This window comes from Silene latifolia, chromosome 2 (genome assembly GCF_048544455.1).
Source record: "Silene latifolia isolate original U9 population chromosome 2, ASM4854445v1, whole genome shotgun sequence".
NCBI classification, from domain to species: Eukaryota; Viridiplantae; Streptophyta; class Magnoliopsida; order Caryophyllales; family Caryophyllaceae; genus Silene; species Silene latifolia.
In genome coordinates this window covers 181,238,743-181,259,946 of record NC_133527.1, presented here as the reverse complement: position 1 = coordinate 181,259,946, position 21,204 = coordinate 181,238,743, and the positions used below count along the sequence as shown (strand labels likewise).

The 21,204-nt window shown below is 37.3% G+C and overlaps 1 protein-coding gene and 1 pseudogene across 1 annotated transcript; one reads left to right on the top strand and one right to left on the bottom strand.

The window, feature by feature from the left end:
• Window positions 1-10,060: 10,060 nt before the first annotated feature.
• LOC141641733 (organic cation/carnitine transporter 2-like) lies at window positions 10,061-12,092 on the bottom strand (annotated as a pseudogene).
• Window positions 12,093-13,524: 1,432 nt separating this feature from the next.
• On the top strand, window positions 13,525-15,647 carry LOC141641732 (uncharacterized). Its single transcript, XM_074450381.1, has 2 exons — window positions 13,525-14,344; window positions 15,016-15,647. The coding sequence occupies exons 1-2, from the start codon at window positions 13,525-13,527 to the stop codon at window positions 15,645-15,647; spliced, it is 1,452 nt and encodes a 483-aa protein (XP_074306482.1).
• Window positions 15,648-21,204: the final 5,557 nt, after the last annotated feature.

The following is a 21,204-nucleotide window of genomic DNA, read 5'->3' as shown; positions in this document are numbered from 1 at the left end:
GTACCCTTGTCCTTATCATATATTGTATTGTGTGCTTGTTTGAGGACAAGCAAGGGTTTATCTTGGGGAGTTTGATAGGTCAATTTTATATACATTTTAACCCCCTATTTTAGCTCTATTTTACATGTCATTTACTCTAATGTTAGTGTTTGTGAGCTAATTCCGTGTTCTAGCTGTGTTTGCTTGTTTTTCATTGTGTTTTATTGGAAATTAAGCTTTTAGTAGCTTTTTCTCGTCAAAGTAGCAAGTACAAGAGTTCACGAGGCTGATGACAGCCAGTCTTGATCATGCAAAGGACTTCCGGGAAGTATAGGGACATTTTGGGAAGAAATAGAAATCCCGAGCATGAAGTCATACTTGCTTGGGTTGATGCACAAGTAAGGAAATCAAAGTTAAGCCCAAAATAAAGCCACAAGAGCTTACATAGGATACTAGAAGACCCTAGGATGCCTTGGACGGATGCTTGAAGATGCTAACATCGGATTCCGCACAAACATTAAACAAGAGTTGAGACGGAATTAACACAAAAATCAAGAACATCACGACCCCGATCGGGTTGGGATGGCCCCGATCGAGGTTAGCTCCCTCTTAATTGTTTACGTTTTATATTGTGGCCCTATATCAAGGGTGTTGATCCGAGACTTCTTACACACCTTTACAAACCCTTTTTCTTAGTATTTTCTACACTACTTTCATGTTCTTAGTTTAGTTTAGACTAGATTTACTATAAACACTTTCCTTTAAGCATTTCTATTTATATTACAATTTCCATTTCAAGTTATATTCAAGTTATTTACATTTGCATTGTTTTTCAATTCCATTCCATTCCCATTTCAAGGTAATTCTATTCCTATTTTCATTATGTTTATCATTTCAATTGTAATTAGTTTAGTTTACATTTACATTATGCTAGAGTAGTCTACGTTGTCTAGAGAATGAAGGGAGCCATGCATAAAAAGTATTTGTAACATGATAAACTAGGAGGTTATAGTATAGTTTCATTGTTTCTATCACATGTTTGTATCGTCACGTTTAATCTTTGTATAAAGGCCTTATTCATTGATTAAGTTTGTTAATTCGTTCTATAAGTCAAGAGGCATGGAATCGGATTAGACTAAGCATGTGTAGTAGGACGACCTAGTTTTAAATGAGAGTTTCTCTAGGACCTGGTTTATGGTTGACACTAATATCGAGAGGTGGGTGTCTCTAAGCCTAAACAATTAACGATTCATCAACTCCTATGTTCAAATTAAGCATTTACATAATTTGCATGTGTGACCCGACCTCAATAGACTATTTCTTTATCATTATTGCTTTCTTCCATCAACCAAACCAATCAATCACACGATAATCGACCTTGATAAATTTCACCACATAACAACTAATTAACAACTACCATCTCTCTATGGATTCGACCCCTACGTACTACATTAATTTGTGTCTAGGGAAATTATCTTTGCATAGGTGTGTGATAGCCTATCAAATTTTGGCGCCGTTGCCGGGGAGCACGGTTTTGTTTGCTAACTAGTTGTTGAATTTTATCTTGTTTTATTTTGTCTCGGGGAACACTTGTTGAGATCTTCTCACGGTTTATTTGTAGTTTTAGTGCCTATTTTGTAGTTAATAAAGCTTGGCCTTACATAATGAGTTACGAATTCTCCCCATAACTCCAAGATGAGCCTTTTCCCGACTATCTTGACCGATTCTACTACTTTTGCGATGGTCTCATCTCCATTGGACATGTCCTTGATGGGGATTACTTGGGTCATTTCGTACTTGGTGGTAATGAATTCTGAGACCCGTGTAGTGGCTCTAAAGTTGAGTAATTGGAGTCTCTACAACAAGATGGGGCTGAAACTTTGGAATTTCTTAGATTCCATGGCTACCGAATGTCGAGAGTTAGCGCGCCAATTCGATGTGTGGCGTATCCAAGAGGAGCTAAAAGTGCTTCAAGCTCGTTTGGAACAATTTTCTCAAAAGGAAGCAAGCCAATGTGAGATTATTTCCTCTCCTCATGCTCTCCCAACCTCCCAATGTAAGTCTTTTGACCCTAACGATTTTGATTTATTGGATGACGATGACGATGGACCGACTTTCATTATTGAAATGCCCCCTATTGTCTTTCCAATTTACTATTTCGTGGAGGAGGTAGTTGACACACGTGCCATGGATAATCTTGAGCCCGACCATAGTGAAACGGATGAAGTTGTACCCGAGACATGTGAAACATTTGAAAATCCTTTCACATGGAATGTAGTTGACCAATTCGAAGTTGATGGAGGACTTAGTGATGCTAATATAGAGGTTAAGTGGGATGAACTCCCCATTTTTTATGAGTCCTACCACTTAGAGTTTTCATACCACCAATTTGAGACCGTTCATGATTATAATTTATAATTTATGCATTAACGGTTATTTTTATGGTCTTAAGCATGATGCTCCATTTCTTGCTGACGAGTGGAGTACGGTGGTTCTATTTGAAATCTCTCATGGGCAATTTGATAAGACTAATCCTTTCTTGCCTTTGATCTTTCATGCTTATATCTTATCAATAGTTTACATATGCTTGTGTATTGCTCATGTGCAGGAATATGATCAACTTCTAAGGGCGTTGACATGCTTTTCAAAGGACGATGGATATTCATTTAGGAAAAATTGTTTTACTTATGCTTTTTAAGACAATTTTCAATTGAAATTTCAATTCGGTTTTGATGTAATAGTTTGGACAATAAGAAATTTAGCTTGCTTTCGTATGTAGTAGCTTGTCTTTCGCAGGTACTTTGCTATTTGGATTGGAATTTACCCCGTTTTCGAGCTAGCTCGGGGGGGCTTCTACGCGGTTGTATGCTTTCTTTCCTTTCTTTATTTCCGCATGTGTCATCCTATCTCTCCTTGTTGGGTGTCCTTCTTTGTTTTACACATTGAGGACAGTGTGTTGTTCTACCTTGGGGGAGGGATTTAGTGAGTCTAGTTATGAGAAATCTAAAAACCTAAAACTTTGAAAAAAATTGAAAATTTTCATAAAAAGTGTGTGTTGTGTCCACCTTTTGGTCCTATGTATAATGTCTTTCCTCTTTGCATTTTCCATATTGTAGCCTTTTAAAGCTAATGAGTCGCGCTTTTGACGGATTTTGCATACATGGGGATGTCTTGACATAGTAGGTGGAAGATGAAATTTGAACCAAATAGGCTTGATCTTGACTTTTGGCAAGCCGCAAATGGTAAGGTAGAGCCTCCTTGGACCGTTTCATCAATTTTCGGTCTCACTTAAGTGAGTGTAGGTCTCTTTATGGTGTGTGTTATATCAATTACGCACAAGTATGGTTTTTATTTCATCTCTTTTATGAGCATTACTTTCATTATATGCTTGCATTTGAAGCCAATCACATAGACATTATTGCCCATTTCTAGCCCCTTCTTATACATGTTTTACATTGTATCTACATACATCATACTTTCCTACCTTGTTAAGCTAGTAGCTATGTCTTTGGTATTAGGGTGCTCATTTGGGATTTGCTTAATTTTTGGTCTTCGTGAGCTGGTTATGCCGGATTTGCTATTTTACGGAATTGATTAATGAAAGAAAAGAAGTGAAAAAAAAAGAGCTGTGAAAAAGAGAACAATGAAGAAAGAAAAGAAAACAAAAATGAAAAAATCACATAAATGAAAAAGAATAAAAAGAAGCATGAATTGTATTAAGAAAAAGAAGAAGAAGTGAAAATTAAGAAAATTTTTGATGCGTGTATTTTATATAAAGTTTTTACCTCATTTTTACACGCATTTCTGTATTATTTACGTGGCGTTTAGCTACAAATACCTCCGAATAGTCTACTTTGGTTTGTCTTGTGTAAATTGCAGGTACGGACCAGAAAGGAGCAAAACCGAGCCTAAACTTGTCTCATTTGCATGCACTTTGGAGAATAAGGAATCGGAGCTTGGAATCCATCACCTAAAGACGTGTGAGCTGACCTCGGAAGGTGCCAAAGAGTCCTATGTGTCAATATAGCTCGATCGACTAACTATTTGGTCGATCGAATGTTTTATCCATCGAAGAATCACTCGATCGAGCTGTTCTGTTACTCGATCGAAAGGGCTGATACAAGGAGTACTCGATCGAAAAACATATATGTTCGATCGAGAGGATTTTCTAGATTTGTCCTCGATCGAGTGGTTTCATTTCACTCGATCGAGAGGTTTTTCTTTCTATGCGTGTTATTGCCTATTTTCGAGATGGGCTTTGTAATTAGGATATAAGCTAGGTTTAGTACTACGTTGAAGGACTTCTTCATCATCTTTGAGACTATGACACTTATCTCTCTCCTTACTCTCTCATACTCTTACTCTAAAATTTTGGCTTGTATCTTGAAATTGGTAATCGGTACCTTTATTCTTCTTTAATTCTTAATCTTAATCTATTGCTGCATTTTATTTCTTTCTCCCTTTACTTAGAATTGTTATTGTCAATCTTTCATTGCCTTGTTATCATGATTAATCTCTCTTGCTTATGTATGATTATTGCCACCTCAATGATAATGCATAGCTAATCTCCCTTGCTAAGACATAGAGGAGCCATAATTTTAAGGGAAGTGTAATTTGAATTATTAGGTTGATGCTAGTTTAATCTATGTTGTTAATCGCTACTTTATAATTGTTCTTGTCTAATTGATTCGACGCAGTTAGTTAATAAATCAAAGTAAACCTTGACCTAGATCGGAAGATTGGAAAGGGTGAGACCTAGATTAGGAAGAAGATATTATTGTTCTTGTCTAATCTAATTGTTCTTGTAGCGAACATTAGGACACTTTAGTGAGGGCAGAAGCTAAGCTATTTGTGTTTTAGAGCGAATTGATACCGGAAGAAGATATTATTGCTCTATAGATCATACTTGCATTGACATGAGACCTAGATTGCATGACCAGAGAATCATGGTGAACCGACTGTCTTAGTTATTTTATCCCTGCTTGTTTAATTTCCACTCTCTTGCATCCTTTCTTTTCCTTGATCTCATTAGATTAGAACAACAACTAAAACCCCCAAAACTGCTACCGAGACGGACTTAGTTAAAGATGACATCTTCCCATCTCCATGTGGAGATCGACCCTACTTACTGCTAGCTTCTGTTAGTGTATCTAGGTTTTATTTTTGGTACTAAAACGACAGTATCAATTCTCATGTTTTATTATCATCTTTTGGAGAATGTTCTTATGACTAGTATTGAAATACTGGGTTTAGTTTTGGGATTGAGCATCCTTTCACTTGGTTGTTGCTAGCTAGACTTAGCTCCCCTTTCTTACCAATTACATATTGCCTTCTTCTACCCAATGACTTCTTTTATATGCTTGCATTTTGATTGTTTTTCACTTGTGGTTTGAAATGATTACCATATTAGATTGCAAGCACACTCTCATGAGTCGAGGATAGGTGAGTGCTACTCATGTAAATATCCTTTCATATATAAAAGAGCTTGAGTGCATCGTGAGAGTCCAATAGTCAAAAGATAATTCAAGGGTCGAAAAGTTCATATGAAGTCATTCATGCTACGCCGTCATATAAATCTCATCCATGTTGCATTTTTCCTATGCCCATGTTGTTTCGTGATTTGATTCATTGTGCTCTAAAGTTACTTGACGGGAATTGCATTTGGATGTGATGATTGTTGCTCGTACCCTTGTCTTTATCATATTTTGTATTGTGTGCTTGTTTGAGGACAAGCAAGAGTTTATCTTGAGGAGTTTGATAAGTCCATTTTATTTACATTTTAACCTCCCTATTTTAGCTCTATTTTACATGTCATTTGCACTAATGTTAGTGTTTGTGAGCTAATTCCGTATTCTAGCTGTGTTTGCTTGTTTTTCATTGTGTTTTATTGGAAATTAAGCTTTTAATAGCTTTTTCCCGTCAAAGTAGCAAGTACAAGAGTTCATGAGGCTAATGACAGCTAGTATTGATCATGCAAAGGACTTTCGGGAAGTATAGGGGCATTTTGGGAAGAAATAAAAATCCCGAGCATGAAGTCATACTTGCTTGGTTTGATGCACAAGTAAGGAAATCAAAGTTAAGCCCAAAAAGAAGTCCACAAGAGCTTACATAGGATACTAGAAGACCCTAGGATGCCTTGGACGGATGCTTGGAGATGCTAACATCGGATTCCGCACAAGCATTAAACAAGAGTTAAGACGGAATTAACACAAAAGTCAAGAACACCACAACCCCGATCGGAGTTAGCTCCCTCTTAATTGTTTAATTTACGTTTCATATTGTGGCCCTATATCAAGGGTGTTGATCCGGGACTTCTTACACACCTTTACAAACCCTTTTTCTTAGTATTTTCTACACTACTTTCATGTTCTTAGTTTAGTTTAGACTAGATTTACTATAAACAATTTTCTTTAAGCATTTCAATTTATACTGCAATTTCCATTTCAAGTTATATTCAAGTTATTTACATTTGCATTGTTTTTCAATTCCATTTCCATTTCCATTTTAAGGTAATTCTATTCCTATTTTCATTATGTTTATCATTTTAATTGTCATTAGTTTAGTTTACATTTACATTATGCTAAGGTAGTCTACCTTGTCTAGGGAATGAAGATAGCCATGCATAAAAAGTATTTGTAACATGATAAACTAGGATGTTATAATATCGTTTCATTGTTTCTATCACATGTTTGTATCGCCACGTTTAATCTTTGTTTAAAGGCCTTATTCATTTATTAAGTTTGTTAATTCATTCTATAAGTCGAGAGGCACGGAATTGGCATGGAATCAGATTAGACTAAGCATGTGTAGTAGGACGACCTAGTCATAAAGGAGAGTTTCTCTTGGGCTCGGTCTATGGTTGACACTAATATCGAGAGGTGTGTGTCTCTAAGCCTAAATAATTAACGATTCATCAACTCCTATGTTCAATTTAAGCATTTACATAATTTAAATGTGTGACCTGACCTCCGTAGACTATTTCTTTATCATTATTGCTTTCTTCCATCAACCAAACCAACCAATCACACGATAACCGACCTTGATAAATTTCACTCCATAACAACTAATTAACAACTACCGCCTCTCTGTGGATTCGACCCCTACATACTACATTAATTTGTGTCTAGGGAAATTATCTTTGCATAGGTGTGTGATAGCCTATCACAAGTTGCCGGCGGTATTAGCTTACTAGCAGGTTGTTAGGGGAGTAAGGATTAAAAGGATGAAGGTAATTAGAAGATGTAGATAGCTATCAAATCTTTTAAATTAAAATGAAAGAAGATATAGCTGTTGTTTGGCCAAGCTTTACAGGTGTTTACAACTGAAAAAATAAAACTAGGCTAAATACTATAAATTAGATGGGTGTAAAACTACTTTTAAAAAGTTAAAACTTATAAAAAAGTCATTAAAAGCAAAAGTAGCAAATAGCTACTTCTACTTCTACTTTTCACAACCTCTACTAGATGGGCAATTGTTTTGGTTTTTTTTATTGTTTGTACTCTATAATTATAATATTTTTCAATCTATTATTACCTATTTTTTGTTGATCGGCTTCTTCTAATTGTAAGTTCTTTAAGTCATGTGGGCATTGATTATTGCTATGTACTTCGTATATTGCTTATGATTTGTCTTATGGTATTTTTTAAATATAAGCTCAATGTTAGTTATAAAAAAAGGAAAAATAATTTACAGTTTGAGATGAAACGAGTATGAGACAATCCTTTCAATAATGTATAAGACCGTCTTTCAGTGTGAGTCGATCCTTTATATGTAAAAATTGAATGTTTAACTTATAAAAGTAATATCTCATAGTTTAAGACTATAAGACGGTCTTATTTTATAATTATTTTTTCTTTGACTAAGTACGTAGTAATTGTTTTGTAGTTCAAGTACCCACCAATATAAATGTTTAATGCTTTTGTTTATAGTTTGACTAATTGATTATATTTGTAGGTGAGTTTCATCATCTTCCAACATAATAAGTTGATACTGTAGCTTTCTAATCGAGGAGATAACACCGGCTATGAATATCATGATTATGAGTATTACACAGTATAAAATTGTGGTTGTAACTATGACATTACATGATTTTTATTAAAAAAATGCGCTTAAAGTGAAAAGTTTGACAAGTGTGATGCAAACCAAATTATATAGTAAATAAAAAAAATAAAAAAATTCGAGTAAAAGTAATTAGGCCAAACACATCATATTTGAAAAAACTATTTTTACAAAAATTAGGCCAAACAATCACAACTTTTCCAAGAAGTAGTTTGTGGAAAAACTCATTTTAAAAAGTAAAAACTCGTTTAGGTAAACTTGGCCAAGCATCACCATAGTTAGTTAGAGGAGAGAGATTACATAATACTCCGTATAAAACAGCGTAAATAATGCATAATTTGTGTAGTTTTCTTAAATTATTTAGAAAGATTCTATATTATGTTGTTTTCTAAGTGGATATAGTATTATTAACGCATGTTTTAAGGGCCTTTGTAACACCCCAATATACCAAGGTGCATTACTAAGGACCACCCCAACATATAAAGGTGCTACCATCGAAAAACCGTTATTATAATGCGTTTATGATGTATGTTGTTTCTTTTGGCAAGGTACAATACCTTGTTTTGTGGTAACTAGTGATTGACTTGGCACAAATTCTCATTATAAACGGGAGATATCCGTCTATAGTTATAGGCACTTTAAGCATAAGACAAGTAACAAGTTGCATGGTGGGGCCAAAAAAATGTCACAACTTTAAGCATATTTGACCCGCCTTTCATTTTAGGCGGATATATCCGTCTATAGTGAGACTAATTGTTGACTTGCTGATGTGTTGGCAGTCTCATGTGGCGGGGGACTCTGGCAGAGTGGATGATGGTAGCCGATGATGTGGGTTAGTGGTTGGGGGGGGTCGATGGGTCGTTTTAGTGTGGGATGGTCGTTTAAGAGTCGCCGACGTCGGGTGTGTGGCGGTTGGTGACAATGCTAGCAGAAGGGCGGTCTATTTGGAGGATGGTGGCAGCAGGCGACCGGGTATGGTGGCAGCAAACATGGAAGTTGGGTGGTTTTGGTGGATAGTAGGGGTGGCCAACATCCGGTTCAGAACGGAAAAATGGATCGGTCTGAACCGGGACCGGAATTAAAAATTCTGGTCCGATCCCCGGTTCACCATTTTTTAAGATTCCGATTTTTGGTCCGGTCCGGACTTTGATCGGAATTTTCCGGTCTGGACCGGAAAGACCGTATTTATTCTTGTTTAATGTTTTCCTTGAAATACTAATTAAAAATACATTGAAGGCCTACTTAATCCGGTCAAATCGGTCCAATCTGGTCCAAATAATCCGGATTTATGGACCGGAATTTGAAAAAATGGGTATAGAAAATTAATTCTGATCCAACCGGTCGGGTCCGGGCTTGGAGCGGAATTTTTCATGTCCGATTCCGGTCTGAAGTTTTTATAATCCGGTCCGGTTCCGTTCCGGTTTTGGACCGATGTCCAGTCCTAGTGGGTAGGTTGAGAGTGGTTGGATGAATGGGAAAAGGAATAGATTACCATAGGGGGGTGAGGTGAGTGAATGTAATATAGGGCTGAACAAAAAGTTGTCCGGACCGGTAAACTGGACTGACCCGGACCTGTTGGCCCAATCCACACCAGATACATACCGGTCCGGGTCTTAAAAAATATGGTGATCGATCTTCGGTTCAGTCCAATTAAAAAATAAAACTCAATTTACCTTGTAATTTAGTGCTGGTCCGGTACAAACTCGGAAAAAACCGGACCTAAAGAGTTCCGGTCTGATTCAGATCCCCTCCTAACCGGTTCAGTCCGTAGTCTTAGGGTTGGTGGTTATCCGATCCGGTCCGATTTTGGACCAGTGAACACCCCTAAATGTAAAGGGATTGAGGGGTAAAAAGGACGGTAAAGGAAAGATTGATTTACTCAAAGAAACAATAACAAAGAGAATGAATGAGTTTTATTCCCTTTTTCTTTCCCTACATCCTTTACCAAACGCCGCCTAAGTATGTTGTCAAGAATGTAAATCGGAAGCAAGGGAAATAGAACCGACAAGATTTAAAATACGAATTAACACTGAACAAAGTTGTGAATCAGAAGAAGATTCATATTACACTTTCACACAGAACTACCATTTATCCAACAAACATATTACGCCATATGCTGATACTTACATTCATTTTGTCACACATACTTAATACTCTCTCCTATTCTTCATATTGTTCCATTTTAATAAGGGCACAAGGATTAAGGAAAAAAATAAAATAGGAGTAAAAAGAGTGTGTGGGGTTTGGTGATAGGAGAGAAGGATGAATAATTAGGAGTTAAATAAGGAATTGTGGGTTTGTTGATAGGAGAAAGGAATGAATAAAATAAGAATAAAAGTTTCCAGAATAAGAAAGGGGAAGAAAACTTGAATAATCCGTTTAAAGAAATGGGAAAGAAAATAGTGAATAGGAGGGAGTACTTTCTTATCAGATGAAAATACAAAACACGATAGATTAAATAAAAGTGGGGGCGCTAAAAAGAATTCAAGAAATAAGCTTGTTGCCCGAATCCAGAGACTCATGTCCTCCATCGTGTCGTAGAGGACTTTTCCTCGTGTTTCTGGCAAATTTAGGACCAGAAATCCAGATAGAAGCATTACTAATCCGAAAACTCCATAAGAATAAATCAACTTATTTTGTCCCATAAGAACCAATACGATGTCAAAAATCGAGCCTAAGATCATGGCTTGCCTTACCACAGACACAGTCGAACTTCTTACACAAGTTGGAAAGAGCTCGACCATGTACGTTAAAAACAAATTGTTTGCCATACAGATACAAATTAACGACACTCGCTCCATTACAATGACCAGAATACCGTGACCTTTGCCTATAAAATAAAAGGCTATGCACAACACTCCACTGACAGTGCAGAAGCCATGCAAGGAGGTCTTACAGTCGCAATGTTGAATCCACCACATGAAAGTAAGAGCAACAGAAGAGAGGGATAACAATGCATGAAATAAGAAGGTCAAATGGATATTGAAACCCAAATTTTCGACACCCAAGAACATGCCAAAATACATAAGTCCAATACCAAAAGCTAGCAACGTCAATGCCACCAATCGTTTCACAGCCCATCGTCTATTGAGAATGGACTGCAACGAAATGAAATGATTAGTAGTAGGTGCCTTGTGTTCTACGTTGATGTTTGGCAAGCTCAACCTAATTTTCAACCTAATTTGGCTAGAAGCTCCTAGGCGTCTTAAGGCCATCATGGCATCTTTTTCTCGGCCTTGCATGAACAACCATCTAGGAGAATCATACAGAAAAATATGACACCGTATAGTGCATATAATTCGGAATGGAAGTCCAAAAGTAGAGATATCTCCAAGAAAAAGCCTTGTTTAGATAAGCAATAGCATACATGGTCAATATCCCAAGAGAGAAAACTGTGAAGATAATCATGCTTGCCAGGGGCGCCACCTCTTTCCAACACTCTCTGTCAATAGAACCAAGCCACAGCTTCCCATAGATGCACGGCCAATCCCATAAAAATCGAAAATTTGAGTACACCCAAATATCAGGAGAAAATGCTGAGGCTAATGCAGATAGGGACATTGCCAGTGATGAGTCAGCAAGTGTGGCAAGCAACAAGCCACCAAGGGTGGCAAGCAATAAAGAAGGCAGTCTCTAGCATACCAGCAAAGACAACACTGACACATTGAAGATCCCATGCACTCTGATATGGTTGAAGTGTGAACATTACCAGAATCCCAAGCACATTCGGTCTTGGAAAGGTCACATAGGTTGGACTTGGAGGTGTTATTACCGGTGCAGTGCCATGTTGGTTGCGCATGAGCAGAGACACTTATGAACGTTAGTTGATTGTCAAATAGAGATGGTAGTGAAACCAGGATCATTTGCAAGATTTGAGTCAAATTTATGCGTTCAATACTCTGCTCGATCATCTCATCCACAAATACTGTCATGGGAAGTGTCATATCTTCCACATGTAAAACTTGTTCATCAAACCCCATCTCAGCCATTTCCTCTTGCTCATTTCGTATCTCAACCTCTTCCTCTTGCTTATTTCTACTCTTAGTCCCTTCCATTGTCATTATATTTCAGGTACCTATATCATATTATGAAATTATATTCAACGATACAAAAGACAAAGGTTTTTGGTACTAAGATTCGTCTCAAAATAATAGTAAAGTTATCAAATACATTATAAAAGAGTCACCACCATATTATATTATAATAATGAATCAAACAATTAAATATGAGTTAAAGATGTAAAGCGGTATAAAACAGATGAAGAATCCAATTACTAGTTTTTAGAAATGGAATTACATGCAACAAAATTCCACGAGAATCCTAATTTTAAGATGAAAGAACAAGGATATAATGTACTCTTACACTGACCCTTCAAGTTCAAGCTGAGTGTAAGAGAGTATGAGGATGAGGGAGGCGGCAGAAATTTGGTGTTATGCTTAGGATTATAGAGAGTGTTGTACTGTTGTGTCAGGATGAATGTGTGATTATTATATATACGACGACCAGTTTAGGGTTAGGATTAGTGTGTTTGGATCGAAAAGTACATGTTAAACATTATTCAAATTGTTTAATAGGTCGATTTTTTAGCATAAGATTAGTCCATTAAATAAAAAAGTGCAATACACAATCCTCCTTATACTTATACTAAAAGAATAGGAGATAACTAAAATTTTCCCGCCTAAATGATTTATTCTATAATTAGATTTCACAATATTATATCTACAATGGGCCATACTTTCCAAACAATAAATATCTCCATTCTATTTTAAAAGGATATAATATATAATATAATATTATAATATTATAATATATAATATATAATATATTTTTCAATTTGCATTGATATATTAATAAGATATTCGGATATTGTCATAAATGAAATTGTACTATTTATACGTATAATGTGATAAAATATTTTACTGGTATTATTTTTAAAACTAAACATGATGGCTACGTACAGTTATTTAGCAAACACTTTTAAAACTAAAATTTTCCCGTCTAATGAAGTATTCTATAATTAGCTTATATCATATCTACACATGCTATTACAAACAATAAATACTGCATTTAAAAAAGGTATAATATTTTTTTCAATTTGCATAGACATATTCCTTCTCTCTAAAAATACAAATCTGGTATTCCTTCTCTCTAAAAATCTCTCTCTCTAAAAAACTCTCTCTTTGAATGCTCAAGCCTAGTACTGGTCTCCCGTCGGAGACCGACCATCCTCTCACTACTCATCCTCAGAATAATGAAACTATCCCCATCAACCCCAATACTCAATATCCACCTTTAGCCAAAAATGCTAAGAGGAAAACGATGCACCTTAATGAGTTTGTTGCCAATTCTCAATTAGACCCCACTTCAGTTGAAGATCCCTCCAATCTCTCAACTCAGCCTACTCAACAGGACCGAGCACTATCAGTTTTGTCATACAAGGATAAAGTTTAAGGCTTTGGGACTTCATTCTCTGCGAATGAAGTTTCCATGGACGATTTGGACATGGACTCAGAGGATGATGTAGAGGATAGCGAGGATGACGAAGACCGTCTATGCCCTCGGATCTGCCTTACCAAGATGGAAAAGGCCATCCTACGAAAGCCGTGGAGGCACTCTCTTATTATTAAAATGTTCGACAAGAACATTGGTTACCTAGCATTGATGAGAAAGTTACAAGCAAAGTGGTCGATTAAGGGTATTTTAATCCTGACTGATCTTACTAACTTATATTATGTGGCTCGCTTTTCATCGAAAGAAGATTACGAGTTCGTTATTACTCAAGGGCCGTGGATGATTGATGACCACTATTTAACTATTAGGAAATGGGTGCCTAATTTTGTACCATCCGAAGATCGAATCAAATATTTGACAGCGTGGGTTCGAATACCAAATCTCCCCGTCGAATACTTTAATGAGACCTTTCTAAGGAAGATTGGGTCTAAGATAGGTAAGGTGATCAGAATTGATAAAAACACAGCTGCTGTTGAATGTGGTCAATTCACTCGTATGAGTGTCGAGGTGGACATATCAATGCCATTACTGTCGAAATTTCTATTATATGGGAAGGTGTACACAATCCAGTACGAAGGCTTGAAGATGATATGTTTTAAGTGCGGAAGGGTGGGTCATAATTCAGAGTCGTGTCTAAAAACCGCTGAAGGAGATAATGAGATGGATTTCGAAAATCAAACTTCGACGATAGAGACAATCCCTCAGAAACCTGTCGCAAATTTGTTGGAGGCAGGACTATGCGCTGAAGAAGAGGCGAACTTTGGGGATTGGATGATGGTCAAAAAACCACCACGACGTAAGCCGATAAGTAATACGGGTCAGAGGGATCCGAATACGGAAAAGTCGATCTTTAATTTTGGCAAAAGTTTAACTCATACAGGGTCAAGATTGGGGATACTTTCTAACAATACGGAAATTCCCGAAATTACACCAAGTCAAAATAATACTCCCAATCCCTCTAATTACGCTGCTAGTACCTCCAATATCTCAAAATCTACCAAAATTAAGGAAAGAGTATCTAATTTTAATAGGCAAGCTAATAATCTGGTCAATTACAAAAAATCCACCAAATCCTCCAATACAATTTCCATAAATAACAATATTCTCCCAATCCATAATACCATCTCTCAACCCAGCAATCCTAGTAATCCAACACCCGTTTTACAAGATATAACAAATACTCCTACCCACGCAAGAAAATTTAACCCCCCAGTAAATTCAAACACAGAGCAAAGGACAGAGCATCTGAAACAGGGACTGTACACAAACTTTGCACTACACCTCCACCATCACACGAGATGGACCCACACCCATACTTCTCCTATCTCGACCGCCCTCTTCCCCAGCCACGATATCTCCCACAACACCCGCAATTCATAGTGATCCCCCCAATATCGAGCATACAAGTCTCGTTGACACCGGAGATGGAAGCTCTTTACTTGGTAGTGATGATATCGGAATGCCCAGTAATGGAGGTCAAGATCAACCTAGTGAAGGACGAACCTTCGAGTCTAGCAATGGAGATGTCGATACCATGGAGTATTGACAGGATTCTTAAACTTGTAAGCAATGCATATCTATCTTCCCTAAATTATTTACCAGATTTTATGAATACTAGAATACCATCTTATAAACCAACTGTCCTTGCATTGGTTGAAACTCATATGGATGGTGACCATGCTATCAAAATCGGCAATATTATAGGCTATGATGGGCATTCGAGAGTTAACGTAATAGGGTTTAGAGGAGGAATCTGGTTTTACTGGAAAACAGATATTGTCTCAATACAACCAGTAACAGAGCATCTTCAATATATGACTCTAGAAATCTCAAGGAATGGCGAGCCTCCATGGTTCTTTTCTGCAGTATATGCCAGCCCGGATCCCTCGAATAGACGAGAATTATGGGTTGAACTAGAAGAATTTGGTAGGAACAATAACAGACCGTGGTTATTGGCGGGCGACTTCAACGAAACACGAACACTCAGTGAAAGGCATGGGGGAGATGACAATATGGCGAGGAGATGTAATAATTTCAACAATTGGATTGAAAATTGCGATCTTATAGATTTAGCCTTTACTGGTGCTGCTCACACATGAGCAAGAGGAAATTCAGTCGAAACTCGTCAAAGTGCGAGGCTTGACATAGCTTTATGCAACTCAGAATGGAGTACTATTTTCGAAGACGCCATGGTTCGCCATCTACCAGCGATTCAGTCTGACCACTGTCCGCTTCTGATTTCTCCTAATGGCTTTGCCCCTCTTAACGCAGTGAGAAGACCGTTCCGCTTTCAAGCCTGATGGCTCACACATGAAAAATTTCAAGAATTTTTGGACAATAATTGGCCTTCCACTGGTAATTTCCCAACTCGTCTGGACTCCCTCTCTCATAAGCTTCAAACGTGGAACTCGGAAGTGTGTGGCGATATTTTCAAACGAAAAAATAAACTCTTAGCACGCATTTCAGGCTGCCAACGCGAATTATCCATCGCTCGCAAACGACATTTGATTATTTTGGAAGCAAAATTGCGTAAAGAGCTGGATGAAGTATTAGCACAAGAAGAATTTTTATGGTATCAAAAATCAAGAGTCGATTTTATTAAGGACGGAGACCGCAATACCTCATATTTCCATGTAAGCACCCTAGTAAGGAGATGGAGGAACTGGATTACCACTCTAAAAAACGAAGAAGGGGAACTGGTTGATGACCCAAATGGTATAAATCAATTAGTGGTTTCTTATTTCAAGAATCTTTATACGGACGAGCAACAAGAAATAGAGAATGATACACTCCCCTGGAACCTTTTTCAAGACTTCAATAATGATGATTGGGAGTGGCTAAATAAACCGTTCTCTATCGCTGAAATAGAGCAGGTTATTAATCATATGGGACCACTGAAGGCTCCGGGTCCAGACGGGTTTCAAGCCCTTTTCTATCAAAAGAATTGGCATCTTATTTCTTCCTCTTTATGTGACATGGTTATAAATGCATTAGAAGGAAAAGGCATGCCCGAGGGACTCAACGACACGCATTTGGTCCTTATTCCAAAAGTTCATAACCCGGAATTAATCACCCAATTCCGCCCGATCAGCCTATGTAATGTAGCCTACAAAATCATTAGTAAAGCACTGACAAATAGAGTAAAACGTGTTCTACCACACGTTATTTCGGAAACGCAAAGTGGGTTTGTTCCGGGGCGACAAATAACGGATACTATAGTTATTTTCCAGAAAGCTATTCATACAATGCGAAAGAAAAGGGAAGAAAAGGCTATATGGCTATTAAAATCGACCTCGAGAAAGCCTACGATCATCTTCGTTGGGGCTTTATATATGATACCCTCAAGGATATGGGCTTCCCTCAACTAATGGTAGATGTTATTATGGAGTGTGTCTCTTCTACTCGAATGAGGATTCTTTGGAACGGAGAACCAACTGATCAATTCATTCCTACGAGGGGAGTCCGGCAAGGAGACCCTTTGTCATCATATTTATTCGTCATGTGCTTGGAGAAGCTTCAACAAGCTATCGACCAGGAAGTACGCAATAACAACTGGAGACCGTTTACTTTCTGTCGCAATGGGCCGAGCATAACTAATTTATTCTTTGCCGACGATATGGTTCTATTTGCCGAGGCCACGGAGGATCAAGCTCTTGTTTTAAGGTACGTTCTTGATAATTTCTGACGGGCATCAGGAGAAAAAGTGAGTGAGGCAAAATCCCGAGTTTTCTTCTCTAGCAATACAGACCATAATACAAAGGAAACAGTAAGTTCAATTCTTCAATTCGAAGAAACTGATGACCTAGGAATATACCTAGGAATGCCGACCATAAATGGCCGTGTTACCCGTCACACATTTGCCCATCTCGAGGAAAAAATTAACAAGAGACTGGCAGGATGGGCTACCAAGCGACTATCTTTAGCGGGGCGTTCTACTCTCGTACAATCTACCTTAAATACAATTGCCAATTATAGTATGCAATCGGCTAAAATCCCATGCTCTATATGTGACACTATTGACAAGAAAACTCGAAGATTTTTACGGGGCGGAAATGATAGCAAGAGATCAATCCATATTGTGTCTTAGGAGAATTTACAAAAGCCCAAATATCTTGGTGGCCTAGGGGTGGTTTCAGCGAGGCAAGCAAATGCGGCTTTTTTAACTAAGCTCGGGTGGAGGGTCCTAGCCGAACCAACACGGCTTTGGTCACGAGTTTTGCGTGCAAAATATTGTAGCAACCGATGTAATATCGATATATTTCAGCCAATAAATGGTATGTCTAACGTTTGGGCAGGAATAACAGAGCAATCTAAGACCATAGTTCGAGGTACAGCTAATGCAGTCGGTAACGAAAGGCATACTTCATTTTGGAACCACGCATGGGTAGACGGTCTTCGTCCGTATGACCACATTTTAACACCTATACCTGATCAGATTAAAGATGCAACCGTGAGCGATATGTGGTGCGAAAATAATGGTTGGAAGTGGGATGATTTTTCTAATTACCTGCCGCAAGACATTCTCCAAAAAATGGCATCAATTTATTTAGAACCCGACCCCGAGCTCGAAGATACATTGTACTGGTTGGGTACTTCATCTGGGAAGTTTTCCATTAAGTCAGCATTGGGTTTCCTAAAAGGCAATGATCCTACTCCAATACCCGAGTCTCCGGCATGGCGTATGATATGGCGTTTACCAGTACAACAACGCATTCAAATGTTTCTCTGGCTTGCGGCTCATGGTCGTCTTATGGTAAATGTTAACCGTGTGGTAAGAAACATGGGTGATAACTCACTATGCCCCCGCTGCGAGAATGAGGAGGAGACCACGGAACACTTGTTAAGGTCTTGTTCCGTGTCGAGGCAAATTTGGAACCTGGTAGGTGTTCGAAATTCAAACACAACCTTCTATAATTCCCAGTTCCCGGCTTGGATTGATAAGAATGCTAGCAATGAAGTTCTAAAGTCCGAAGAAGATTGGCCGATGCAATTCGCTTTTACGTGTTGGTGGATTTGGAGATGGAGGAACAATATTGTTTTTGGAAGAGACAACGAAAATCCAACAGACCCGCATGCTTTCTTGGCCCAGCAATTCGCGAGTTCGAAACATGCCTTCGATTTTTATGATATTTTCATTCCTAAGCCTAGAAGCCCGAATGTCGAAGTTTTTATTCGATGGCTCCCTCCTCCACATGGTTGGGTTCAATTGAATACCGACGGAGCTTCTAAGGGTAATACCGGTCCAGCAGGAGGTGGTGGTATTTTTCGGGATGAGACGGGTAATTATATCAATGCCTTCTATTTTTCCTATGGTACATGTTCGTCCATGAAGGCGGAGCTACTGGCGCTCTTGGTCGGGTTGAAGAGAGCTAAGTTACTTGGGATAAATAAGCTATTAATCCATATGGATAATTCGCCTTGCGTAAAGATCGTGCTAGAAGACCAACTTGTGAGTAATAGCCTGAAATTTATCGTACAAAGTTGTAAGAAGCTCATAGCCGAGCCTCAATGGGAGGTAAAATTAGAGCAAACTTATCGGGAAGCGAATCGAGCAGCTGATCTTCTAGCTAATCGAGGAGTACAAGCCATCACGATAGTACAATTTTTAGATTATCCGTCCACGGACCTGCGTAATATTCTTAGAGAGGATGTTCTTGGGGTAGCTATTCCCCGTGTAATAGCTAGTAGTTAGTTATCGGGGCTTTGCCCCTCTTACGTACCAAAAAAAAAAAAATAGACATATTAATAAGATATTCTTATTTTGTTACATAAATGAAATTGTACCGCACTAATTATAGAAATATTTTTATATGATGGTCACGAGCACTTTTTTAGCAAACACTTTCTAAATAATTTTATTATTCTATCTTTTGATAACAACTATGTGGGCATTTAAATTTTCTTTCACTTTTTTCTTTCACTTTATTTAATATCTATACTTGCTCCATAGTTCATATTATGTGGGCATTTAAATTTTGGTTAATTTTTTGAATTTTTTTATTAAACATATACGGAGTACATTAGTATATTTATTAACATATATTTTATCTGATTGTATTATTAATATCATTAGTTCACGTTAATATTACGCCTTTAGTGGATATAATGATATAACAACAATATTTTTTTAAAATAAAGTTAACAAAATAGTTAGTATAAGTGTTGAATCTTCTCTTTTCTACCTCAACACAACATTATTAATAGTAGATTTTATAATTAAATTGAAAATGGAGTTATACCAATGATGTAATTGTTAAATTTTCTAATATATCTATCTAAAAAACCGCGCATTCGCGCGGGATCTATACTAGTAAAATACCAAATAAATAGACCTCAGTTCCTCTTATGCACTCGTCGCACCCTCAAAGCTAATGATGGCAACCTCAAAATCACCGTTGGTTAATATATCATGTTTAGTCCATTTATTTGGGGGGTGGTGGTGGGTTTATGGTCAGATTGTTAACATTATTAGTTATCGGACCATATTAGTAGATTTGGTTTAACAATGTAATCGGTCCATTTTATCAATATTATTTGCATATTTGGGTTTAGTTTTTAATTTCATAAAATTTATTGTTTAATTTTGATGATTATAGTTGATTCGAGCCAACAAATAAGACGGGTGATTGGTGACACAACTCAACATCCAATGTCAAATTCCTGTCCTCCGCTCTCTGACATTACGAATAGTACTCCATTTTATTTTATGCTACTTATAATTTATTATGTTTATTCAAAATTTGGATGAAAAACGAATTAACTCACGCCTATGTTAAATTCAGTTTCTAACAATTGATTATCAATTGTGTTTGTTTTTCAGTTTCTCAACCCCCTATGTAATACTCCGTATTTTAGTGGGAGTACTCGGTCGAGTACTTGGTTGGTACTCGGCCGAGTGTGTGTTACTCGGCCGAGTGCACTTGACCAAGTAAACCGGTTCAGCGAGTTAGACGGTTTAATTTATGTTTTGGCCAAGGTTTTTATTTTTAACAGTTGAGTCATTTCTAATTTCATTTTATCATTTATAAAAACCATTTCTAAACCTAGATAGAGGGAGAGGAAGAAGAATTGTCGAGCCTTTCATTTGATTGAAGATTTCTCATCGATTTCAACCTAATTCGATTTCCCTGTTTGTAAGTCGATTTCATTCCATTGTTTATACTGTTTTAAAGTCTTCATCTTCGAAAAGTTTGAAAAGAGAGTCATGTTTATTTGATGTCTAGTTTATGCATATAAAATCTCGTAGTCAAATTATTTATGGTTTGTCCTAGGTGATTTATTTATGAACATGTCGCTGAAAAGTCCGCGAATCTGATTTGGTTGTGGAAAATGATTTGAAACCCTAATTTTTATGTCGATTCAGTTATGGCGCTTTTTCATACTTCATTTTTATAGAGTCTAGATGACAATAAAATTTGGAATTACTGAAAAATAATGTGTTAAACTCGTTTTATGAATCAATAACTTTTATGCGATGGTTTCTGTCAGTTTTTGGAAATCAGTCTTAAAACCCCTGATAAGTTTAGAATTTGAGAAAAACACGTTAGACATAATTTGTAGCTAAGACTCATGGAATTCCAATTCAATTGGCCTTGTATCAATTCGAATTTTTTGGAATTAGTTATGCATTTTATACCGAGTTTGCCATGTGCTGTA